Raw genomic sequence first — 22,218 nt, forward strand, 5'->3', positions numbered from 1 at the left:
TCGAAACTGGGACCTCGGCGCCGTGAGGGAGTGCTGCACTGTCAGAGGGTCAGTACTGAGGGAGTGCCGCACTGTCAGAGGGTCAGTACTGAGGGAGTGCTGCACTGTCAGAGGGTCAGTACTGAGGGAGTGCTGCACTGTCAGAGGGTCAGTACTGAGGGAGTGCCGCACTGTCAGAGAGTCAGTACTGAGGGAGTGCTGCACTGTCAGAGGGTCAGTATTGAGGGAGTGCTGCACTGTCAGAGGGTCAGTACTGAGAGAGCGCTGCACTGTCAGAGGGTCAGTACTGAGGGAGTGCCGCACTGTTAGAGGATCAGTACTGAGGGAGTGCCGCACTGTCAGAGGCTCAGTACTGAGGGAGTGCTGCACTGTCGGAAGGTCAGTACTGAGGGAGTGCTGCACTGTCAGAGGGTCAGTACTGAGAGAGCGCTGCACTGTCAGAGGGTCAGTACTGAGGGAGTGCCGCACTGTTAGAGGATCAGTAGTGAGGGAGTGCCGCACTGTCAGAGGGTCAGTACTGAGGGAGTGCTGCACTGTCGGAAGGTCAGTACTGAGGGAGTGCTGCACTGTCAGAGGGTCAGTACTGAGGGAGCGCTGCACTGTCAGAGGGTCAGTACTGAGGGAGTGCTGCACCGCCAGAGGGTCAGTACTGAGGGAGTGCTGCACTGTCAGAGGATCAGTACTGGGAGAGTGCTGCACTGTCAGAGGGTCAGTACTGAGGGAGTGCCGCAGTGTCAGAGGGTCAGTAAGGAAGTGCTGTACTCTCAGAGGGTCAGTACTGAGGGAGTGCCGCACTGTCAGATGGTCAGTACTGAGGGAGTGCTGCACTGTCAGAGGATCAGTACTGAGAGAGTGCTGCACTGTGAGAGGGTCAGAACAGAGGGAGTGCATCACTCCCGGAGGATCCGCACTGAGGGAGTGCTGCACTATCACAAGGTCAGTACTGAGGGAGTGCTGCACAGTCAGAGGGTCAGTACTGAGGGAGCGCAGCACTATCAAAGGGTCAGTACTGAGGGAGTGCTGCACTGTCAGAGGGTCAGTAGGGAGGGAGTGCTGCACTGTCAGAGGGTCAGTACTGAGGTAGTGCTGCACTGTCAGAGGGTCAGTACTGAGGGAGCGCTGCACTGTCAGAGGGTCAGTACTGAGGTAGTGCTGCACTGTCAGAGGGTCAGTACTGAGGGAGCGCTGCACTGTCAGAGGGTCAGTACTGAGGGAGTGCTGCACTGTCAGATGGTCAGTACTGAGGGAGTGCTGCACTGTCAAAGGATCAGTACTGAGAGAGTGCTGCACTGTGAGAGGGTCAGAACAGAGGGAGTGCCTCACTCTCGGAGGGTCAGTACTGAGGGAGTGCTGCACTATCAGAGTGTTAGTACTGAGGGAGTGCTGCACTGTCAGAGGGTCAGTACTGAGGGAGCGCAGCATTATCAGAGGGTCAGTACTTGGGGGGTGCTGCACTGTCAGAGGGTCAATAGGGAGGGAGTGCTGCACTGTCAGAGGGTCAGTACTGAGGGAGTGCTGCACTGTCAGAGGGTGAGTACTGAGGGAGTGCTGCACTGTCAGAGGGTCAGTACTGAGGGAGCGCAGCACTATCAGAGGGTCAGTACTGAGGGAGTGCTGCACTGTCAGAGGGTCAGTACGGAGGGAGTGCTGCACTGTCAGTGGGTCAGTACTGAGGGAGTGCTGCACTGTCAGAGGGTCAGTGCTGAGGGAGTGCTGCACTGTCAGAGGGTCAGTACTGAGGGAGCGCTGCACTGTCAGAGGGTCAGTACTGAGGGAGTGCTGCACTGTCAGAGGGTCAGTTCTGAGGGAGCGCTGCTCTGTCAGAGGGTCAGTACTGAGGGAGAGCTGCACTGTCAGAGAGTCCGGGATGAGGGAATGCTGCCCTATCAGAGGGTCAGTACTGAGGGAGTGACGCACTGTCAGAGGGTCAGTACTGAGGGAGTGCTGCACTGTCAGTCAGTACTGAGGGAGTGCTGCACTGTCAGAGGGTCAGTACTGGGGGGTTGCTGCACGATCAGAGGGTCAGTAGTGTGGGAGTGCTGCACTGTCAGAGGGTCAGTGCTGAGGGAGTGCTGCACTGTCAGAGGGTCAGTACCGAGAGAGTGCTGCACTGTCAGTGGGTCAGTACTGAGGGAGTGCTGCACTGTCAGAGGGTCAGTACTGAGGGAGCGCTGCACTGTCAGAGGGTCAGTACTGAGGGAGCGCCGCTCTGTCAGAGGGTCAGTACTGAGGGAGTGCTGCACTGTCAGAGGGTAAGTACTGATGGAGTGCTGCACTGTCAGAGTGTCAGTACTGAGGGAGTGCTGCACTGTCAGAGGGTCAGTACCGAGAGAGCGCTGCACTGTCAGAGGGTCAGCACTGAGGGAGTGCTGCACTGTCAGAGGGTCAGTACTGAGGGAGCGCTGCACTGTCAGACGGTCAGTACTGAGGGAGTGCCGCACTGTCAGAGGGTCCGTACTGAGGGAATGCTGCACTATCAGAGGGTCAGTACTGAGGGAGTGATGCTCTGTCAGAGGGTCAGTTCTGAGGGAGTGCTGCACTGTCAGAGGGTCAGTACTGAGGGAGCGCTGCACTGTCAGAGGGTCAGTACTGAGGGAGCGCCGCTCTGTCAGAGGGTCAGTACTGAGGGAGTGCTGCACTGTCAGAGGGTCAGTACTGAGGGAGTGCTGCACTGTCAGAGGGTCAGTACTGAGGGAGTGCTGCACTGTCAGAGGGTCAGTACTGAGGGAGTGCCGCACTGTCAGAGGGTCCGTAATGAGGGAATGCTGCACTATCAGAGGGTCAGTACTGAGGGAGTGACGCTCTGTCAGAGGGTCAGTACTGAGGGAGAGCTGCACTGTCAGAGTCAGTACTGAGGGAGTGCTGCACTGTCAGAGGGTCAGTACTGGGGGATTGCTGCACGATCAGAGGGTCAGTAGTGAGGGAGTGCTGCACTGTCAGAGGGTCAGTACTGGGGGATTGCTGCACGATCAGAGGATCAGTACTGAGGGAGTGCTGCACTGTCAGAGGGTCAGTACTGAGGGAGTGCTGCACTGTTAAAAACAACTCTTTCTCAGTGCTTTTAAAAAAATATAAATTGAAAGTACCCAATTCATTTTTTTTCCTAATTAAGGGGCAATTTAGCGTGGCCAATCCACCTACCCTGCACATCTTTGGGTTGTGGGGACGAAACCCACGCAGACACGGGGAGAATGTGCAAACCCCACACGGGCAGTGACCCAGAGCCGGGATCGAACCTGGGACCTCGGTGCAGTGAGGCAGCAGTCCCATCGTGCTGCCCTTTCAGGGCCTGAAGGATCCCACTGCTCTATTTGGGAGAGAGCAGAGTTGTTCTCTCTGATGCCCGAGCCATTATTTATCCCTCAATTAATAGCGTTGAAAGCTGATCGGCGAATCGTAATCACATTACTGTGTGTGTGCCATGCCGGACAGGCTGTGCCGCTTCAAAGAGTACTTAATTGGCTGGAAAACCCTTTGGGACATCCCGGGGAAGAGATAGGTGCTACATGAATGGGAATTCTCTGGTTTTCTTTTACCTGCACTTTGACCAGTGTCTTCCCTGATTGGGCACCGGGAGAACTGCACCTGACCTCATCGTGATCCGTCCTATTCTGCTTCAGAAGCCATTCCCGGAGCCAGGCCAGGCCACAGTCACACCTCCAGGCGTTGCCGCTCAGTCCGAATTGCTTGACGGACTGGAAGGCGTTGCTGAAGCTAAGAGTTACCAGCCGGTTGCCCCTCATGCTCAGAACCTTCAACGCCCGAAGCCTGGAAAAGGCCCGTGAAGCAGCGTCCCCCAGCGACGTGTTGTCCAAATAAACCTCCTCCAGGTTCTTTAACCTTGGGCCGAAAGTGTCGGAACTCAGCCTGGGAATGACATTGTTGCTCAGCTTCAGGACTCTCAGTCTCTTCAAGGAGCGTATAGCTTCCGTGGGCACCGCTGTCAGCCGGTTTCCTTCGAGGTAAAGCTCCGTCAGCTCCCTGCTGCCTCGAAAGGCCTTCGGGGAGATGACTTTGATGCGGTTGTCACTGAGGAATAGGTAGCGCAGCGCTGAAAGACTCTTGCATGTCTGGTCGAGGAGCAAGGTGAGACGGTTGTTGCGGAGATCCAGAACATTCAACCTTTCCAAGAAGTAGAAAACACCTGGTGAGGGAGGGGAAGAGGGACGCCGAGTTATACAAAAATAAACTTGTTCATTGGTAAAAATCTCTTGAGCTGCGAAAGACAGAAAGAGGACTGCCCTGTTAAGGTAGTGTAGGGCTACTGAAAGTCATGGGTTTTAGTTAGATACCAAGTCTGAAAACTTGGTTAAGGTGGTATATGAGACGTGTCTGTCACTTGGTCACACAGAACTGGAATATTGCTATAAAAGGAGACATGTCACGGAAACGTTTTATCGTGCACTCATCAGGACAACTGCAAGAGTGTCAAATTTCCAACTAGCTATAGTATAGGAGACATGAGTGATGATTGGTTAGTGAGTGAACAGTGATTTATTGGTTCATTTACGCTTGCTCAAAGCGAAATTCAGACGAGGGACCCATTCTTTGCAAACAAAAGAACAAAGAACAATGTAGCACAGGAACAGGCCCTTCGGCCCTTCAAGCCTGTACCAATCATGATACCAATCTTTGCCAAATCCCTCAGCACTTCCTTGTGCCGTATCTCTCTATACCCGTCCTATCCATGTGTTTGTCAAGATGCCTTTTGAACGCCGTTAATGTATCCGCTTCCACAACCTCCCCTGGCAACGCGTTCCAGGCACTCACCACCCTCTGCGTAAAAAACCTGCCTCGCACATCTCTTCTAAACTTTGCCCCATGGACCTTAAACCTATGCCCCCTGGTGACTGACCCCTCCACCCTGGGAAAGAGTGCCTGCCCACCCACTCTATCCATGCCCTCATAATCTTGTAGACCTCTATCAGGTCACCCCTCAACCTCAGTCTTTCTAATGTGAGGTATACTTTCAAAGCTTCTGTCTTTTAAAAATTACCTGAGAGCTTGGGGAGGCTATAGTTCCCCGTTATTTTGTCCAACGGCAATGCTTTGGCCAATCAGAGTTAACTCACCAACCATTCAACAACCTTTCCTCCTGTAGTAAAGAACAAAGAAATGTACAGCACAGGAACAGGCCCTTCGGCCCTCCAAGCCCGTGCCGACCATGCTGCCCGTCTAAACTACAATCTTCCACACTTCCTGGGTCCGTATCCCTCTATTCCCATCCTATTCATGTATTTGTCAAGATGCCCCTTAAATGTCACTATCGTCCCTGTTTCCACCACCTCCTCCGGCAGCGAGTTCCAGGCACTCACTACCCTCTGTGTAAAAAATTGCCTCGTACATCTCCTCTAAACCTTGTCCCTCGCACCTTGAACCTATGCTCCCTAGAATATATTGTGATTGTTTGAACTTTGGAATTCTTGTGTTTGATCTGATGAGTGCAAGGTGAAAAGCTTTGACAACATGTCTCCGTTTACAGCAATATTCATGTTCTCTATGACCAAACACTTCCCATTTGGTACCCGTTTTTCTTACTGTGACTCTGCTTCTATTGTACATCTAAAAATAGCTTGAAAGCTTCTTCAGTGCAAACCTGCTGTCATGTGAGAGTACCTCTAAGAAATGGATGTTTAAGCAATGTACCTTTAAGAAATGGAGCTGATCATATTACTGAAGTGATGTCAGAGGGTGGGAGGGGGGGGGGGGGAGCTGAGCTCATTTCTGCTTTTTGGTTTCAGTTTTGAGAAGGCAGCTGGGAGTGTCTGTGTGTTTTGCTGTGAGCTGCAGGAAGATACACCGAGCTGGTCTGTTGATTTCTGCAATCCAAAGACTATAAATATATTGAATGTAACCTAATGTCTATTTTTGAAGGTTTGAAGTCTTTTGGACGTTTAAAGGAACAGTTTGAAGGATTATTTCGTGTTGTAGTCTTTTGGGGTTATCTTTGAAGTAATGGGTGTTAAGATATTCAATGTTTGTTTTTAAAAGGTTAACTTGAGTTCATAGAATAAACATTGTTTTGTTTTAAAAACCACTTGTCCATTTCTGCTGTATCACACCTGGAGAGTACGCCGTGTGCTTCCCACACCACAATCTATTAAAAGTTGTGGGTCGGTTGAACTCCATGAAACACTTTGGGGTTCTGTAAACCCGGACCCATAACACTGCCCCTTTTATCTGGAGGGGCCAGGGTCAATAGAGCACCTCTTTCACCCAGACCCAACCTTCCTTTTTTAAAATAAATTTAGAGTATCCAATTTCTTTTTCCAATTAAGGGGCAATTTGGTGTGGCCAATCCACCTACCCTGCACATCTTTGGTTTGTGGGGGTGAGACCCAGGCAGACACACAGATATTGTGCCAACTTCACACGGACTATGACCCGGAGCCGAGATTGAATCTGGGTCCTCAGTGCCGTGAGGCAGCAGTGCTAGCCACTGCACCATCATGCTGCCCCCCAGACTCAACCTTCCTGATTGATAATCCAACAATGTATGCGGAGCGGTTGAGGACTCTGGGTCTGTACTCGTTGGGAGTTTAGAAAGATTAGGGGGGATCTTATTGAAACTTACAGGATACTGCGAAGCCTGGATAGAGTGGACGTGGAGAGGATGTTTCCACTAGTAGGAGAAACTAGAAGCAGAGGACACCATCTCAGACTAAAGGGACGATCCTTTAAAACCGAGATGAGGAGGAATTTCTTCAGCCAGAGGGCGGTGAATCTGTGGAACACTTTGCCGCAGAAGGCTATGGAGGCCAAATAAATCTGAGTGTCTTTAAGACAAAGATAGATAGGTTTTTGATTAATAAGGGGATCAGGGGTTATGGGGAGACGGCAGGAGAATGGGGATGAGAAAAATATCAGCCATGATCGAATGGCGGAGCAGACTCGATGGGCCGAGTGGCCTAATTCTGCTCCTATGTCTTATGATCTTATGGTCTTAACAACTGGGAGACTGGGCTCGGTCTTTGTGCTGTGGATTCTGTGTCCATCGTGGTTCCTGTCCCCCAGAACCTGCTCCAACAGTCGCAGATATCTACCAGTGACAGAAGATACAATGCATTCACAGGTGGCTCCACTGTCTGGAGCCAGGGTGAAATGCATAAACTGAAGGAACCAGATGCTTAAAAAGGGGGTAAAGATACTGACAATCCAGTGAATCCACACTGACCATTAAAGCTCCTGGATTGAAACACTGCTTTGTGTCAAATTGGGTTATCCCAGAGATGGAGGCAGTGGATGTGAATCATGGGATAGTTACAGAATGTGTCGCAAAGGATGGATCTGGCCAAGGAGCTATGGAAAGCTCCAAGCAGTTGGACCTCGCTCTACCATCTGTCCTTCATAATAATCTTTATTATTATTGTCACAAGTAGGGCGTCATGGTGGCGCAGTGGTTAGCACTGCTGCTTCACGGCGCCGAGGTCCCAGGTTCGAACCCGGCCCCGGGTCACTTTCCCTGCGGAGTTTGCACGTTCTCCCTGTGTCTGCGTGGGTCTCGCCCCTGTAATGATATGTAGACTGACATGAGACTAAGGGGTTCATCAGAACACTCGGCTGTGGCACGACCACGAGAGGGCTCTACACAACTCATTATAAAACCAGACACACACTAGACCCTCCCTCTCACTCCTGGCAGGGACGGTAGGATTAGAACATAGAACAGTACAGCACAGAACAGGCCCTTCGGCCCTCCATGTTGTGCCAAACCTTGTCCGAAACCAAGATCAAGCTATCCCACTCCCTGTCATTCTGGTGTGCTCCATGTGCCTATCCAATAACCGCTTGAAAGTTCCTAAAGTGTCCGACTCCACTATCACAGCAGGCAGTCCATTCCACACCCTAACCGCTCTCTGAGTAAAGAACCTACCTCGGACATCCCTCCTATATCTCCCACCCTGAACCTTATAGTTATGCCCCCTTGTAACAGCTACGAGGGAGGGGAGAATTCCGCCCTCTGTCTTAGCACCAGAATAGTTTAGATCTCAGGCTGGGTCACCACATGTGGCCTAGATCCCAGTTGTACAGTTCGTCATTATCACTGAGTTACTAGAGTTAGATCAGCAGAGTGTCGAACTCATTTATCTAGTTGTTGTTACTGAATAAATCCTTTCAACTTACTTCAAGGACTGGAGTGTCTTTCAACGTCGTCTATGGTCAGTAGCAACTTATATTAATCAAACAGCAGAACATAACAGCCCCCACAACCCAGAGATGCGCAGTGTAGGTGGATTGGCCATGCTAAATTGCCCCTTAATTGGAAAAAATTAATTGGGTACTCTAAATTTATTTTTTTTAAATTAAAAAACAATTATTATCACAAGTAGGCTTACATTAACACCGCAATGAAGTTACTGCCTCATGAAAGCGTTTCTGCAGAAAAAAAACTTTCTCTTTAATTGAAAGTATCCAATTCTTTTTTTGTTCCCATTTAGCGCGGCCAATCCACCTACCCTGCACATCTTTGGGTTGTGGGGGCGAGACCCACGCAGACACGGGGAGAATGTGCAAACTCCACACGGACGGTGACCCGGGGCCGGGATCGAACCCGGGACCTCGGCGCCGTGAGGCAGCAGTGCTAACCACTGCGCCACCGTGCCGCCCTAGTAAAACACCTTTTGATTCGATCGATCAGGAAGTGGTCTGGACACAACGTCCTCTCGGCCGCTGCGGGAGGAGGAGACGGTGGATCCCGTCGGGTGGTTCCCTGAGCAGACTGTCCAGGTTATTTGGCAGAATGCCTCATCGCCTGAACAAGCACCGAGACGTGGCTTGGTTGGTGATGGGAAAGGCCCTCCCCGTCAGGTGTTTCCTACACGCCCCCGGTCACACTGAATTTGTCCTGATGAGTGCAACACTAAAAGCTTCAACAATGTGTCTCTCCTTCCAGCAACATTCAAGATCTGCCCGTGTTCCTGGAGGGTTACAAATATCTGCCAGGATTTGGAGCCTTGATCTCTGCCTAGTGGCTTCTGATGAAAAATGCGCAAGATGCGAAGAGAAATTGAGTGTGGTGCTCATCCTCCTGTACTTAAGCTCACTCACAAAGAACGCTCCTAGGAGGAAGCACCTTGGAGCCGGTGGAAATATTGGCTCATGTAAAGGCAGCTCATGGAAAGGGTTCAGAGAAGACATGGACAGTAAGAAAAGAGGATTCTCAGGCAGGGTAGCACCCCTGCAAACCCCAGCAAATGCACGAGGCTGGATTTTACTGAGGGCATCGGAAACCCAGAATGAAAATCAATTCCTGGGTGCCCTCCCTGCAACTGGACTGGCTCGCCAATTTTTGCCAGAGGCGGCCCACTGAGAGGGCCTCGGCAGCCTCACTGGGCGAGCTGGGTGCGGCTGAGGCAGGTGGGCGATCTCGAGAGCATCTCAAGATGGAGGCGCCTTCGTGGGCGTAGGCTGCAAATTAGAATGCAGGGCGGCTGAGTGGGGAGCGGAGGCCACCTCCGACCATCCCTCTGGGGAGAAGGCGAGGAGCTGCCTGTCCTGCACGCCGCCCCCTGTGGGGGGGAACATGGAACAGCAGCTTTGACGTCTCCCCCAAGGCTTCCCCCTTGAGGCTGGTCTGTACCATCGAGTTCTGCTGGGTTAGCTCACTGGGCTAAATAGCTGGCTTTTAAAGCAGACCAAGGCAGGCCAGCAGCACGGTTCAATTCCCGTACCAGCCTCCCCGAACAGGTGCCGGAATGTGTCGACTAGGGACTTTTCACAGTAACTTCATTGAAGCCTACTTGTGACAATAAGCGGTTTTCATTTTTATTTCATTTCATATTCAACTGTCCATCCTTCCTGCCCAAGTGGAGAAGTTTGCTTATTCCCACATTATGCCCCGTCTGCTAAATATTTGCTCTTTGCAGTCTCTCTACCTTGTTATTTTCTTACATAACTTTGTGTCATCGGCACATTTAGCCACATCCAAATCATTGATGTAGATTGCAAATTGTTTTTTTAAAAATTTAGAGTTCCCAATTGAGGGTCAAATTAACCAATCCACCTCCCCTGCATATCACTTTGGGTTGTGAGGGTGAGGCCCACTCAAACACGGGGAGAATGTGCAAACTCCACACGGACCCGGAGTCGGGACCGAACCTGGGACCTCGGAGCCGTGAGGCAGCAGTGCTAACCAGTGCGCCACCGTGCTGCCGTGGATTGTAAATAGTTACGGTCCTGTGGTAATTACCACTGTTGTATTATATTGTATATATGGGTATTACGGTAAGGCCCCTGTACTACAGGTACGGGGGTAGATCCCTGCCTGCTGGCTCCGCCCAGTAGGCGGAGTATAAATGTGTGTGCACACCGAGCTGCAGCCATTTCACCAGCTGCTGTAGGAGGCCACACATCTCTGTGTAATAAAGCCTCGATTACATTCTACTCTCGTCTCGCCGTAATTGATAGTGCATCAGGTCCCCGCACTGATCCCTGTGGCACATCCCAGTTACAGATTGCCAACCTGATAAAGACCAATCTATCTGTACTCTCTGCTTCCTGTTCGCTGACCAATTCTTTATCCGTGCCAATATCATAGATTATCATAGAATTTACAGTGCAGAAGGAGGCCATTCGGCCCATCGAGTCTGCACCGGCTCTTGGAAAGAGCACCCTACCCAAGGTCAACACCTCCACCCTATCCCCATAACCCAGTAACCCCACCCAACACTAAGGGCAATTTTGGACACTAAGGGCAATTTATCATGGCCAATCCACCTAACCTGCACATCTTTGGACTGTGGGAGGAAACCAGAGCACCCAGAGGAAACCCACGCAGACACGGGGAGGATGTGCAGACTCCGCACAGACAGTGACCCAAGCCGGAATCGAACCTGGGACCCTGGAGCTGTGAAGCATTTGTGCTATCCACACGCCCATACACCAGGGTTATATGTCACGCCCTACACCAGGTAACCCTTAGAATCAGATGAACGGTCTGCAATTTTTCAGATGATGCAGAGATCTGTTTGAGTGACAGGACTGTGGATTCCTGACAGCGACAGGAGGATTGGATGTGCTGGGGTGTTGGGTACCCGACTGGTAAATCATGTGGTTAAGTGCGGTGTTATTTTATTTCATACATTTAGAGTACCCAATTATTTTTGTTTCCAATTAAGGGGCAATTTAGCATGGCCAATCCACCTAGCCTGCACATCTTTGGGTTGTGGGAGTGAGACCCACGCAGACACGGGGAGAATGTGTAAAAAGTGCGGCGTTATCCACGTATGAATACTCAACATTCATACACCAAAATATCAAAGAAACTAGAGAAAGAAGAAGGTGTACTTCAGACTCAAGGGGCCGAATGGCCTCCTTCTGCACTGTAAATTCAATGATAATCTATGATTAATCTAGGACAAAGGTTCGGCACAACATCGTGGGCCGAAGGGCCTGTTCTGTGCTGTATTTTCTATGTTCTATGGTCTATGTGTAGATACCCTGGTGTATAGATCACTAAAGGTTGACGAGGTGATAGTTGGAGTGAATAGGGTATTGGAATGTATTTGGAGGATAATTAACTACAATTGTAATTAATTACAAGACTTTGTCCTTGACAAAGGCCTTGGTCAGGCCTCATTTGGAATTCTGTGTCCAGCTTTGGTCTCCTCATATGGTGGGCGAATTTGAGGTTTTGGAAATAGTGCAGCAGAGTGCCGTTAGATTTGTTCCCAGTTTCATAGAATTTCATAGAATTTACAGTGCAGAAGGAGGCCATTCGGCCCATCGAGTCTGCACCGGCTCCTGGAAAGAGCACCATACCCAAGGTCAACACCTCCACCCTATCCCCATAACCCAGTAACCCCACCCAACACTAAGGGCAATTTTGAACACTAAGGGCAATTTATCATGGCCAATCCACCTAACCTGCACATCTTTGGACTGTGGGAGGAAACCGGAGCACCCGGAGGAAACCCACGCACACACAGGGAGGACGTGCAGACTCCGCACAGACAGTGACCCGAGCCGGAATCGAACCTGGAACCCTGGAGCTGTGAAGCAATTGTGCTATCCACAAGGCTACCGTTCTGCCCTAATGCATATTTTTAGTTTAATGCATATAATTGAGATGGATTGGCTAAAAGAGCTGGGACTCTACACTTAAGCGTCCCTAAGAACACAAAAGATAGGATTTAGCCCATTGAGCCTGCTTCGCCATTCAATAAGATCAAGGCTACCTCATAACCCTTAACTCCCTTGTCTAACTGGGCCCTGAATATATTCAATGACCCAGCCTTCACTGCTCTCTGCGGAAGAGAATTCCTCGGATTAATAATCCTCTGAGAAAAGACACTTCTCCTCACCTGTCTGAAGATGGAGAGAGAACATAGAACATAGAACAGTACAGCACAGAACAGGCCCTTCGGCCCTCGAGGTTGTGCCGAGCTTTGTCCGAAACCAAGATCAAGCTATCCCATTCCCTGTCATTCTGGTGTGCTCCATGTGCCGATCCAATAACCGCTTGAAAGTTCCTAAAGTGTCCGACTCCACTATCACAGCAGGCAGTCCATTCCACACCCTAACCACTCTCTGAGTAAAGAACCTACCTCGGACATCCCTCCTATATCTCCCACCCTGAACCTTATAGTTATGCCACTGTCAACCCACGCCAGCCGGCGTGGATTGAACCACCTTTCGAATGGCGGGACAAGGCGGCGCAGGCGAGCTCCGGTGTCCTGGGGGGGGGGGGGGCGCGAGGCAATCTGGCCCCGGCGGGTGCCCCCACGGTGGCCTGGCCCGCGATCGGGGCCCACCGATCCGCGGGCGGGCCTGTGCCGTGGGGGCACTCTTTTCCTTCCGCCTTTGTCATGGTCTCCACTATGGCGGAGGCGGAAGAGACCCCCTCCACTGCACATGTGCGGGGATGCCGTGAGCGGCCGCTCACGCTCCCACGCATGCGCCGCCCGGCAAAGTCATTTCCGTGCCAGCTGGCGGAGCACCAAAGGCCTTTCCCGCCAGCTGGCGGGGCGGAAATCAGTCCGGTGAGGGCTCGGCCCCTCAAGATGCGGAGAATTCCGCACCTTTGGGTGGCGCGATGCCAGACTGATTCGCGCCGTTTTTGGCGCCGGTCGGCGGACATCGCGCTGATTGCAGAGAATCCCGCCCCAGGTCACCAACACTTGAAATAGTGCAACACTATTTTATTGAATCAGTAACTGTTTAACATACTCTGACTGTGGGTTAATACGGTACTAGCTTTTAACTAAAGACCTTTGCCTTGTCCTAACCAGTTGATGCACTCAGCACATGGTGAATGTCTGTGTTGCAGGCTGGGAGCTCTGTCCTCCTAGCTAGCTGCAACTCCAAATGAGCGGGAACTCTGATGCCCCCTGTCTTTGTAGTGCGTGTGCTCTCACTGGTGATTGGCTGCGGTGTTGTGTGTGTTGGTTGGTCCCACTGTGTGTCCATCAGTGTGTGTCTGCACCATGATATACTGGTGTATATTATGACAGTGTGTGTTGGAATACATGAGATACAATGATTCCGTGGGCGAGTCTGATAGAGCGGGCCCTCCCTGTCATTCTTCCTATGTTCAGAAGCAACGAGGCCCATCATACTCATTCATGCGCAAAGTCAACTGCCGAAATATGGCCCTGCACATCCACAGTGTTTATTCATTCTAGGGGCAACACGGTAGCACAGTGGTTAGCACAATTGCTTCACAGCTCCAGGATCCCAGGTTCGATTCCGGCCTGGGTCACTGTCTGTGCGGAGTCTGCACGTTCTCCCCGTGTGTGCGTGGGTTTCCTCCGGGTGCTCCGGTTTCCTCCCACAGTCCAAACATGTGCAGGTTGGGTGGATTGGCCGTGATAAATTGCCGTTAGTGTCCAAAATTGCCCTCAGTGTTGGGTGGGGTTACTGGGTTATGGGGATAGGGTGGAGGTGTTGACTTTGGGTAGGGTGCTCTTTCCAAGAGCCGGTGCAGACTTGATGGGCCGAATGGCCTCCTTCTGCACTGTAAATTCTATGATTCTATGAATGTGGGTGTCGTTGGCGGGGCCAGCATTTATTGCCCATCCCTAATTTCACTTGACAATCGCTACAGTGCGAAGGAAGCCATTTGGCCCATTGGTTCTGCACTGAACCTCTGACAGGGTACCCCACCTAGGGTCAGGCCCCCACCCTATCCCCTTAACCCAGTAACCCCACCTAACCTAACCTTTTGGACACTAAGGAGCGATTGATGATTGGCCAATCCACCTAACCTGCACATCGTTTGGACTGTCGGAGGAAACCCACGCAGACACGGGGAGAACGTGCAAACCCCACACAGTCACCCGAGGCCGGAATTTAACCCACTGTGCCACCGTGCTGCCCCACCAGACCTCCCACTGCAGTCCATGAGTGCTGTTGGGCAGGGAATTCCAGGAATTTGACCCAGCGACAGTGAAGGAGCGGCTGATATATTTCCAAGTCGGGATGGTGTGTGGCTTGGAGGAGATCTTGTGGTGCTCCCAGATATCTACTGCCGTTGTCCGTCCAGGTGGTAGAAGGTGCTGTCGAAGAAACCTGGCTGCAGTGCATCTTGTAGGTGGTACACACGGCTGCCACTGTGCGTCGGTGGTGGAGGGAGCGAATGTTAAAGGTGGTGGATGGGTTGCCATGTAAACCTTTGTCTGCCTGTTCCCCTGTGGAGGGTTCAGGCTGATCACGTGGAACGTGCAGAGGATTGAATGGGCCAGTCAGGAGGGCCCGTGTGTTCGCAGACTTAAGGAGACAGCTAAGGAGCTGCTGGGGTTCGTGGGGCACACTGGGGGGGGGGGGGGGGGGCGGTGGATCTGTGGAGATTTGGGAGGCCGAGGGCGAAATAATTTTCGTTTTACTCCCATGTGCATAAGGGATACTCCCGAATAGATTTCTTCGTGTTGGATAAGAGGATGTTGGCAGGGGTGGTGGATGTTGAATATTCGGCAATAGTGGTGTCAGACCAGGCCCCCCACCTGGTGGATTTACGAGTGAGCAAGGGGGGGGGCCCAGTGCCCACAACGGAGGCTGGATGTGGGACTGTTAGCGGAGGATGAGGTGTGCGAGAGGGTGAGGAAGGCCATCCGGGGTTATGTAGAGATTAATGATACGGGGGAGGTTTCGAAAGGTACGGTCTGGGAGGCACTGAAGGCAGTGGTCAGGGGGGAGTTTATTTTGATTCGGACACACAGGGAGAAGGCGGAGCGGGTGGAGGTAGAAAGGCTAGTGGACGAATCCGAATTTTATTAATTACTCCTGGGTGGCGAATATTGCGATGGTCAGGAAGTGGGTAGTGGGGGAGGGGTTGGTGTGGGAGCGGGCGGAGGCGGCATCATGTAGCGGCGTGAGTTTAGGGGCCGTTCTCGCCGGCTCGGTACTCCACAAGCCTGGGAGCAGTGGCAGCCCTGAGGGTGTGGGGACAGTGGAGGCAGCACATGAGGTTGGCAGGGGCATCGTTATGGGCACTGATATGTGATAATCACCGGTTCGCTCCAGGGGGGGCTGGATGGTGGGTCCCGGAGGTGGCAGCGGGCGGGGATCGAGAGGTTTGGAAATCTGTTTATTGATGAGGGTTGTCCGAGCTTGGAGGAGTTGGAGTTGCCAGGCGGCAATGGGTCCCGGTATTCCCAAGTGAGGGATTTTGTGCGGAGGCAGGTTTCGACCTTCCCACACCTGCCCCACCGGGGACTGCAGGATAAGGTGGGGTCGAGAACAGGAGTAGGAGAGGGGGGAGGTCGCCGAGATCTATAAGGAGCTGATGGAGTGGGAGGGAGCCCCGATAGGGGAGGTGAAGAGAAAGTGAAAGAAGAGCTGGGTGGGGAGTTGGAGGTCGGGTTATGGGAGGAGTCCCTGAGGAGAGTTGATGCATCCTCGGCGTGTGCCAGGCTCAGCCTGATACAGTTTAAGGTGGTCCACAGGGCACACGTGACGGTGGCCCGGAGGAGCAGGTTCTGTGAGGAGTTGGGAGGGTAGGGGTGGCCGCTGTGCGGGACGGTCCCGCGAACCACGTCCATGTGTTTGGGGCATGTCCGAAGCTGAGGCATTTCTGCCAGGGGATTGCTGATGCCCTGTCAGAGGTATTAAAGCTGAGGGCGGTGCCGAGTCCAGAGGTGCCGATCTTCGGTGTGTCGGAAGACCCGGGAACCCAGGAGGGCGAGAGAGGCCGACGGCCTGGCCTTTGCCTCCCTGGTGACCTGGAGACGGATCCTACGAGGATGGAGGGACCCGGAGCCCCCAAAGTCGGGGTTATGGGTCAGCGACATGTCGGGCTTTCTCGGACTCGAGGAAATTAAATTTGCCTTGAGGGGGTCAAATTAAGCTGTCAGCAGTGCGGGGTGGGGGTGGGGGGGGAGGCATGGGGGAGATGAGTAAGGGCAGGAGTACCAACGGAGGGTGGGCTGGGGAAGGTGGCACTGTTTGCGTAAGCCCTGTTGGCTGGGGTTTGTGCCCGGTGGGGTTTGTTGGTTATATTGTTTTGTGTCTGTTTTTGTTGAAATTTGATGTTTAAAATTGTTAAAATTATAAATGCCTCAATAACATATTTTCAAAAAGAAAAGGCGCTTTATAAATGCGTGGAGTTGTGCGCCCAGGCAGTTAGCTATTCCTTGCAACCTTGCTAAGCAAAGTCGAAATGCTTGATGGGTAATAGAGCCTTGACTACCTGGTATTAAGTTGGCGATGAGGTTGTTTTCCAAGTGTAGGTATGTCACAGTGGTTGCCCCCTTAAAAACCCCAGTCTCCAGCGCCTCAATGCTGTTGTTGTTGAGGTGGAGGTACTGCAGTTGGCTCAGGCCATTGAAGGCACCCGGCTTGACCTGCTGGATATTGTTGCCGCTCAGGTGCAGAGCGATCAGGTGGGACAGGTTGACGAAGGAATCCGCCGGGATGATTGGCAGGTGACTGGCGGTGAACTGCAGCTCCGTGGTGGCCTCGGGAAGCTCAGCGGGAAGGTCACCGAGGCTGATGTTGGCACAGTTGATGCGATGGTACAGTTGGCAGGCGCAGCCGTTTGGACATTGGATGTCCGCTGAATGGGAAACTGAGTTCACTGCCAGGGCACAGTGCTGCATCAGGGTCACCGAACACAGGAAGATCCTGAAGAATGGCATGTTCTGTGTAAACAAGATAAGAGATAGCTGAGCGCTGTTGATCGCACGTTAGGATATAGCAGTCATCTCACAAGCACCAAAGCCCCATCATTGTGGCAAGTGACCTTACGCAAACAAACAAACAACAAAGAACAAAGAAATGTACAGCACAGGAACAGGCCCTTCGGCCCTCCAAGCCCGTGCCGACCATGCTGCCCGACTAAACTACAATCTTCTACACTTTCTGGGTCCGTATCCCTCTATTCCCATCCTATTCATGTATTTGTCAAGATGCCCCTTAAATGTCACTATCGTCCCTGCTTCCACCACCTCCTCCGGTAGCGAGTTCCAGGCACCCACGACCCTCTGCATAAAAAACTTGCCTCGTACATCTACTCTAAACCTTGCCCCTTTCACCTTAAACCTATGCCCCCTAGTAATTGACCCCTCTACCCTGGGGAAAAGCCTCTGACTATCCACTCTGTCTATGCCCCTCATAATTTTGTATACCTCTATCAGGTCGCCCCTCAACCTCCTTCGTTCCAGTGAGAACAAATGAGTTTATTCAACCTCTCCTCATAGCTAATGCCCTCCATACCAGGCAACATCCTGGTAAATCTCTTCTGCACCCTCTCTAAAGCCTCCACATCCTTCTGGTAGTGTGGCGACCAGAATTGAACACTATACTCCAAGTGTGGCCTAAGGTTCTATACAGCCGCAACATGACTTGCCAATTCTTATACTCAATGCCCCGGCCAATGAAGGCAAGCATGCCGTATGCCTTCTTGACTACCTTCTCCACCTGTGTTGCCCCTTTCAGTGACCTGTGGACCTGTACTCCTAGACCTCTTTGACTTTCAATACTCTTGAGGGTTCTACCATTCACTGTATATTCCCTACCTGCATTAGACCTTCCAAAATGCATTACCTCACATTTGTCCAGATTTAACTCCATCTGCCATCTCTCCGCCCAAGTCTCCAAACAATCTAAATCCTGCTGTATCCTCTGACAGTCCTCATCGCTATCCGCAATTCCACCAACCTTTGTGTCGTCTGCAAACTTACTAATCAGACCAGTTACATTTTCCTCCAAATCATTTATATATACTACAAACAGCAACGGTCCCAGCACTGATCCCTGTGGAACACCACTGGTCACAGCCCTCCAATTAGAAAAGCATCCTTCCATTGCTACTCTCTGCCTTCTATGACCTAGCCAGTTCTGTATCCACCTTGCCAGCTCACCCCTGATCCCGTGTGACTTCACCTTTTGTACTAGTCTACCATGAGGGACCTTGTCAAAGGCCTTACTGAAGTCCATATAGACAACATCCACTGCCCTACCTGCATCAATCATCTTAGTGACCTCCTCGAAAAACTCTATCAAGTTAGTGAGACACAACCTCCCCTTCACAAAACCATGCTGCCTCTCACTAATACGTCCATTTGCTCCCAAATGGGAGTAGATCCTGTCTCGAAGAATTCTCTCCAGTAATTTCCCTACCACTGAAGTAAGGCTCACCGGCCTGTAGTTCCCTGGATTATCCTTGCTACCCTTCTTAAACAGAGGAACAACATTGGCTATTCTCCAGTCCTCCGGGACATCCCCTGAAGACAGTGAGGATCCAAAGATTTCTGTCAAGGCCTCAGCAATTTCCTCTCCAGCCTCCTTCAGTATTCTGGGGTAGATCCCATCAGGCCCTGGGGACTTATCTACCGTAATATTTTTTAAGACACCCAACACCTCGTCTTTTTGGATCTCAATGTGACCCAGGCTATCTACACACCCTTCTCCAGACTCAACATCTACCAATTTCTTCTCTTTGGTGAATACTGATGCAAAGTATTAATTTAGTACCTCGCCCATTTCCTCTGGCTCCACACATAGATTCCCTTGCCTATCCTTCAGTGGGCCAACCCTTTCCCTGGCTACCCTCTTGCTTTTTATGTATGTGTAAAAAGCCTTGGGATTTTCCTTAACCCTATTTGCCAATGACTTTTCGTGACCCCTTCTAGCCCTCCTGACTCCTTGCTTAAGTTCCTTCCTACTTTCCCTAGAGGTCCTGTCTTTTAACTTTCTGCCTAGCTCCCTGAACTCCTTCTGCAGGACCTCATGCCCCTTCCTGCCTATGTCGTTAGTACCAATATGTACAACGACCTCTGCCTGTTTGCCCTCCCCCTTCAGGATGCCCTCTACCCATTCGGAGACATCCTGGACCCTGGCACCAGGGAGGCAACATACCATCCTGGAGTCTCTTTCACGTCCACAGGAGCGCCTATCTGTGCCCCTGACTATAGAGTCCCCTATTACTATTGTTCTTCTGCGCTTTGACCCTCCCTTCTGAACATCAGAGCCAGCCGTGGTGCCACTGCTCTGGCTGCTGCTGTTTTCCCCTGATAGGCTATCCCCCCCCGACAGTATCCAAAGGGGGTATACCTGTTCAAGAGGGGGACAACCACAGGGGATTCCTGCACTGACTGCCTGCCCTTTCTGGTGGTCACCCATTTCTCTGCCTGCACCTTGGGTGTGACAACATTTATATAACTGCTATCTATGACGCTTTCTAAGTGCATCCAATTGCTGCTCCAACCGAACCATGCGGTCTGTGAGGAGCTCCAGTTGGGTGCACTTTCTGCAGATGAAGCCATCCGGGACGCTGGAAGCCTCCCGGACCTGCCACATCTCACAGTCAGAGCACTGCACCCCTCTAACTGACATTGCGTCAATTAATTAAAATTAAAAGTTTTTTTTAAAAAAAATTTATATATATATTTTTTAAAGTTACTGTTAACTATCTGTTTAGTGTAGATTCCCAACCAGCCACTCAGGTCACAGCTTTTCTGTGATGTCACTTCAGTTTCCCCCCGACACACACAATTTGAAAAAGGTATAAAAGTAAAAATGAGTAAAAATCACTTACTTACATTCTTACCTTCTGAGTGTCTTAGATGTTCTCAGGTTCTCTCCCTGACAGAGACTGCTCCTCCTCCTCCAAACGGCTCCCGAAACTAGGCCGCGGGAGGAGAGAGATCTTTTAAAATCTCCGCTCTGACTCGCAGCTCCCGCGCTTTGTAAATCTCCCGGCTCTCTCTCCTCTCGCGCTGTTTTCAATGTCCCAGCTCTCTTTCTTCCCGCGCTTTTTAAAATCTCCCGCGCTTTTTAAATCTCCCGGCTGTCTCTCCTCCCGCGCTGTTTTCACTGTCCTGGCTCTCTCTCCTCCCGCGCTGTTTTCACTCTCCCGGCTGTCTCTCCTCCCGCGCTGTTTTCACTCTCCCGGCTGTCTCTCCTCCCGCGCTGTTTTCACTGCGCACGTGGACATTTTCCCCATTTGCACCTGTAAAGGAAGTGATCAGGTTTCCATTGCACCCAGGGTGGTTAGCACTACTGCCTCACAACGCCAGGGACCCGGGTTCAATTCTGGCCTTGGGTCACTGTCTGTGTGGAGTCTGCACGTTCTCCCCCTGTTTGCGTGGGTTTCCTCCGGGTGCTCCGGTTTCCTCCCACAGTCCCAAGATGTGCAGGTTAGGGGGATTGGCCGTGCTAAATTGTCCCTTAGTGTCCAAAGGTTAGATGGGGTTACGGGGATAGGGCAGGGGTGTGGCGTTGGTAGGGTGCTCTTTCAGAGGGTTGTTCAGACTCGATGGGCCGAATGGCCTCCTTCTGCACTATAGGGATTCTATTCTATTCACCCCCGAACAGAAGGACTCTATTCCTCCATCTCTGCCTCCTGCTCCATTCTCCACCTCGTTCACTCGACTATCACCAGTTGTGTCCTCAGCTGCCTCAAACCTCATTTCCCCTGCTTTACGTTGTACCTAAGCCCCAGCCTCTGACCAAATGTCTGACGACCTGTCCTAAAGCCTCCTTATCTGACTTGGTGGCAGTTTGTGTTCGATTTTTTAAAAATAAATATTTTATTGAAAATATTTGGTCAACCAACACAGTACATTGTGCATCCTTTACACAATATTATAACAACACAAATAACAATGACCTATTTTATAAACAAAAAATGAATAAATAATAAATAACAAAAATGAAAACTAACCCTAATTGGCAACTGCCTTATCACAAGTAACACTCTCCAAAAATATAATTTAACAGTTCAATATATAATTATCTGTCGCAACGACCTATACATATTATACAGTATATATTAACAACCCTGAGAGTCCTTCTGGTTCCCCCCCCCCCCCCCCCCCCCCCCCCCCCCGATCCTGGGCTGCTGCTGCTGCCTTCTTTTTTCCCATTCCATCTATCTTTCTGCGAGGTATTCGACGAACGGTTGCCACCGCCTGGTGAACCCTTGAGCCGACCCCCTTAGAACAAACTTAATCCGCTCTAGCTTTATAAACCCCGCCATGTCATTTATCCAGGTCTCCACCCCCGGGGGCTTGGCTTCTTTCCACATTAACAATATCCTGCGCCGGGCTACTAGGGACGCAAAGGCCAAAACATCGGCCTCTCTCGCCTCCTGCACTCCCGGCTCTTGTGCAACCCCAAATATAGCCAACCCCCAGCTTGGTTCGACCCGGACCCCTACTACTTTTGAAAGCACCTTTGTCACCCCCATCCAAAACCCCTGTAGTGCCGGGCATGACCAAAACATATGGGTATGATTCGCTGGGCTTCTCGAGCACCTCGCACACCTATCCTCCACCCCAAAAAATTTACTACCCGCTTCCCCACTAATATAGCCACCCCCCTGTTTTTCGCATCCAGCCCCGAATGGAACACCTGCCCCACCCATCCTTTGCGTAGCCTAACCTGGTCTATCAGTTTCAGGTGCGTTTCCTGTAACATAACCACATCTGCCTTAAGTTTCTTAAGGTGTGCGAGTACCCGTGCCCTCTTTATCGGCCCGTTCAGCCCTCTCACGTTCCACGTGATCAGCCGGGTTGGGGGGCTTCCTACCCCCCCCCCCTTGTCGATTAGCCATCCCCTTTTTCCAGCTCCTCACCCGGTTCCCACGCAGCTGTATCTCCCCCAGGCGGTGCCCCCCCCCGCCCATCCCCTCCCATACCAGCTCCCCCCTCTCCCCAGCAGCAGCAACCCAGTAATTCCCCCCTCCCACCCCCCCCCCGCTAGATCCCCCGCTAGCGTAATTACTCCCCCCATGTTGCTCCCAGAAGTCAGCAAACTCTGGCCGATCTCGGCTTCCCCCCG

The 22,218-nt window shown here is 51.6% G+C and overlaps 1 protein-coding gene across 1 annotated transcript in view; it reads right to left on the reverse strand.

Annotated features, from left to right (window-relative positions):
• The window catches only part of LOC140403832 (uncharacterized), a 54,469-nt gene that overhangs the window by 10,105 nt on the left and 22,146 nt on the right, over positions 1-22,218 (reverse strand). Inside the window, exons 2-3 of the mRNA XM_072492005.1 lie at positions 16,625-17,075; positions 3,537-4,144 (exon numbers count right to left, since the gene is read on the reverse strand). Of these exons, the coding sequence (XP_072348106.1) occupies positions 3,537-4,144; positions 16,625-17,075 (1,059 nt within the window). The remainder of the gene's footprint in view (positions 1-3,536; positions 4,145-16,624; positions 17,076-22,218) is intronic.

This window comes from Scyliorhinus torazame, chromosome 29 (assembly GCF_047496885.1).
Source record: "Scyliorhinus torazame isolate Kashiwa2021f chromosome 29, sScyTor2.1, whole genome shotgun sequence".
In the NCBI taxonomy this organism is placed as follows: Eukaryota; Metazoa; Chordata; class Chondrichthyes; order Carcharhiniformes; family Scyliorhinidae; genus Scyliorhinus; species Scyliorhinus torazame.